Raw genomic sequence first — 2,306 nt, forward strand, 5'->3', positions numbered from 1 at the left:
AAATGAATTAATAGTAAAAAAAAGCCAGGAGTGGTGGCATGTGCCTGTAATCCCAGCTACATGGGAGGCTGAGGCAGGAGAATTGCTTGAACTCGGGAGGTGGAGGTTGCAGTGAGCTGAGATCATGCCATTGCACTTTGGCCTGTGTGACAGAGCGAGACTCCATCTCAAAAAAAGAAAAAAAAGAAAACAGAAGTTATTTAACAAAAACGATACTTCCTGGACCCATATTATTATAAGAATGCAATCAGGTTGATGAAAACCATAAATCTATAATTTCTAGTAGTCCCACAAGAAAGAAAGTAAAATGTTACTATGCTAAAAGACAATAAAAATAATTACTGTTTTCCTGGGAGAGGTAAGAAGGAAGAATCTTTGGAAAGCAATAGGGAATAAGGTCATGAATCAGACAGTAAACCTAGGAAAAAATGTGGTGACTTGGATAGGACAAAATGTGGGTAAAAAGAATACAAAGGAGCTCAGTCACTGCCAGAAAACAATTCGATGTCCCAGTAGAACATTTTGCTAGTATTTTCAGGGTGAATCTCTGATCTAAATCAAGAACATTTAAATGTGTGACTACCTGTTGTGTTATTTGCCATATCATACATGTAGTATCTCTGGAACCAGAAATCAAATGTATTCCACAGTAATCTGTAGCTAAGCAAGTCACAATATCTGTAAGAAAAGGAATTAAATAAAATGAAATGCCTCGTTTTGCTAAAATAGAACTTTAAGAGCAATTTTTGTTAATGTTCAAACTATTCCTAAATCAGTTATGCCAACAGGGAGGAATGTAGGCATGCTCCTGGAAAAGCATTGGGGAAGAGAGCCATAGGAAAGCAGCAGCATCAAAATCACCTCGGAGAGCTTTCTCTGAAATCACCCTTCTCTGAGGATGAGAAATAGACATGCGGTGTGGGGAATGACCACCACAATCTTGGGAGGAGGTTAGATAGTTTGAGATAGATCCCCAGTTAATTTTCATATGCTTCTTTGCCTTCTCATCCCCATTCACCTTCTACTGCCATTGGGAACTGTAATCCTATAGAATATATGTCCTTAGAAAAACTGCACATACTATACTATAAATTCACGATACAAATATATTTTTCCTAAACTGTGAACAGCTGAGGTAAGTGATATCTTAAGATTGACTGGTACAGAATTAGCAGCAGACTCCATTTTCCTTCCCTAACAGGTTTATTAGAAAAAAATCTACTCAGTGTTTTATTCTTATATTGAAGATTGATACACTAAGAAGTAGCAGATTAAAACTACATTCAACAATTTTATCACTCTCATGTTTAACTGTTAACATAGTAAGAGGGCAGTTGATGTCTTATTTAATGAGAGCAGATTTTGTTACCATTTTGTCTTAAAATTCTTACTTTTATCATTCATTAAAAAAAAAAAAACTTAGCCTAACATTTCCAGATGCTATGAAGCTGTATTTAATTTATATGGTGCTTTATTATACTCAAAATACATGAGTCACTCCTATAGAAAGCATATATTTATAATCTTACACAATAAAAAAGTTCACTAGGCTTAAAAGGTAAAATTTAATGCTCTTTACGAGGAGCATGTACTACTTTTACAGTCAAGAAAAAAATGAAATTTTTGAGTGTTTTTGGAAAAAAAGCTAATGCTTACCCATATGCCGGATGATGTGTGAGATAATTTTGCCTTTTGTAAGTGACATCACTTGAATGCTATTATCCCAGTATCCAGCGCTGAAGAGCAACTTTGCATCATGTGATACGACAAATAGCTTAGAAGTGACTTCTAGCCCGGGAGCAAAAGGACCATTCATACTGCGCTGAGTTCTGTAAACACAATTAAGTATCAGACTGTTCCTTAAAAGATCACTTACACTGATATGAACTGTTCTTTTCCCTAATCTCATGAAGTTGTATTCTAGTTGAGGAAGACAAAGATACAATAATAATTACATCATTTTAAATAGTTTTCAATATATGGTGTAATTTGATCCTCAACAAAGAGTGTGATTTTTTTTTTTTTTTTTGAGATGGAGTCTCGATCTGTTGCTCAGGCTGGAGTGCAGTGGTATGATCTCGGCTCACTGCAAGCTCTGCCTCCCAGGTTCACCCCATTCTCCTGCCTCAGCCTCCCAAGTAGCTGGGACTACAGGCGCCTGCCACCACGCCCGGCTAATTTTTTTGTATTTTTAGTAGAGATGGGGTTTTACCATGTTGGCCAGGCTAGTCTTGAACTCCTGACCTCAGGTGATCCGCCTGCCTCAGCCTCCCAAGTTCTGGGATTACAGGCGTGAGCCACTGTGC

General features: G+C 37.3%; 1 protein-coding gene across 1 annotated transcript in view; it reads right to left on the minus strand.

Moving 5' to 3' along the window:
- Positions 1 to 2,306, minus strand: part of NBEAL1 (neurobeachin-like 1) — a 206,959-nt gene that overhangs the window by 13,151 nt on the left and 191,502 nt on the right. Inside the window, exons 49-50 of the mRNA XM_011949999.1 lie at positions 1,657 to 1,829; positions 584 to 678 (exon numbers count right to left, since the gene is read on the minus strand). Of these exons, the coding sequence (XP_011805389.1) occupies positions 584 to 678; positions 1,657 to 1,829 (268 nt within the window). The remainder of the gene's footprint in view (positions 1 to 583; positions 679 to 1,656; positions 1,830 to 2,306) is intronic.

The sequence above is a fragment of the Colobus angolensis genome, unplaced genomic scaffold, assembly GCF_000951035.1.
Source record: "Colobus angolensis palliatus isolate OR3802 unplaced genomic scaffold, Cang.pa_1.0 Scaffold30, whole genome shotgun sequence".
Lineage (NCBI taxonomy): Eukaryota > Metazoa > Chordata > Mammalia > Primates > Cercopithecidae > Colobus > Colobus angolensis.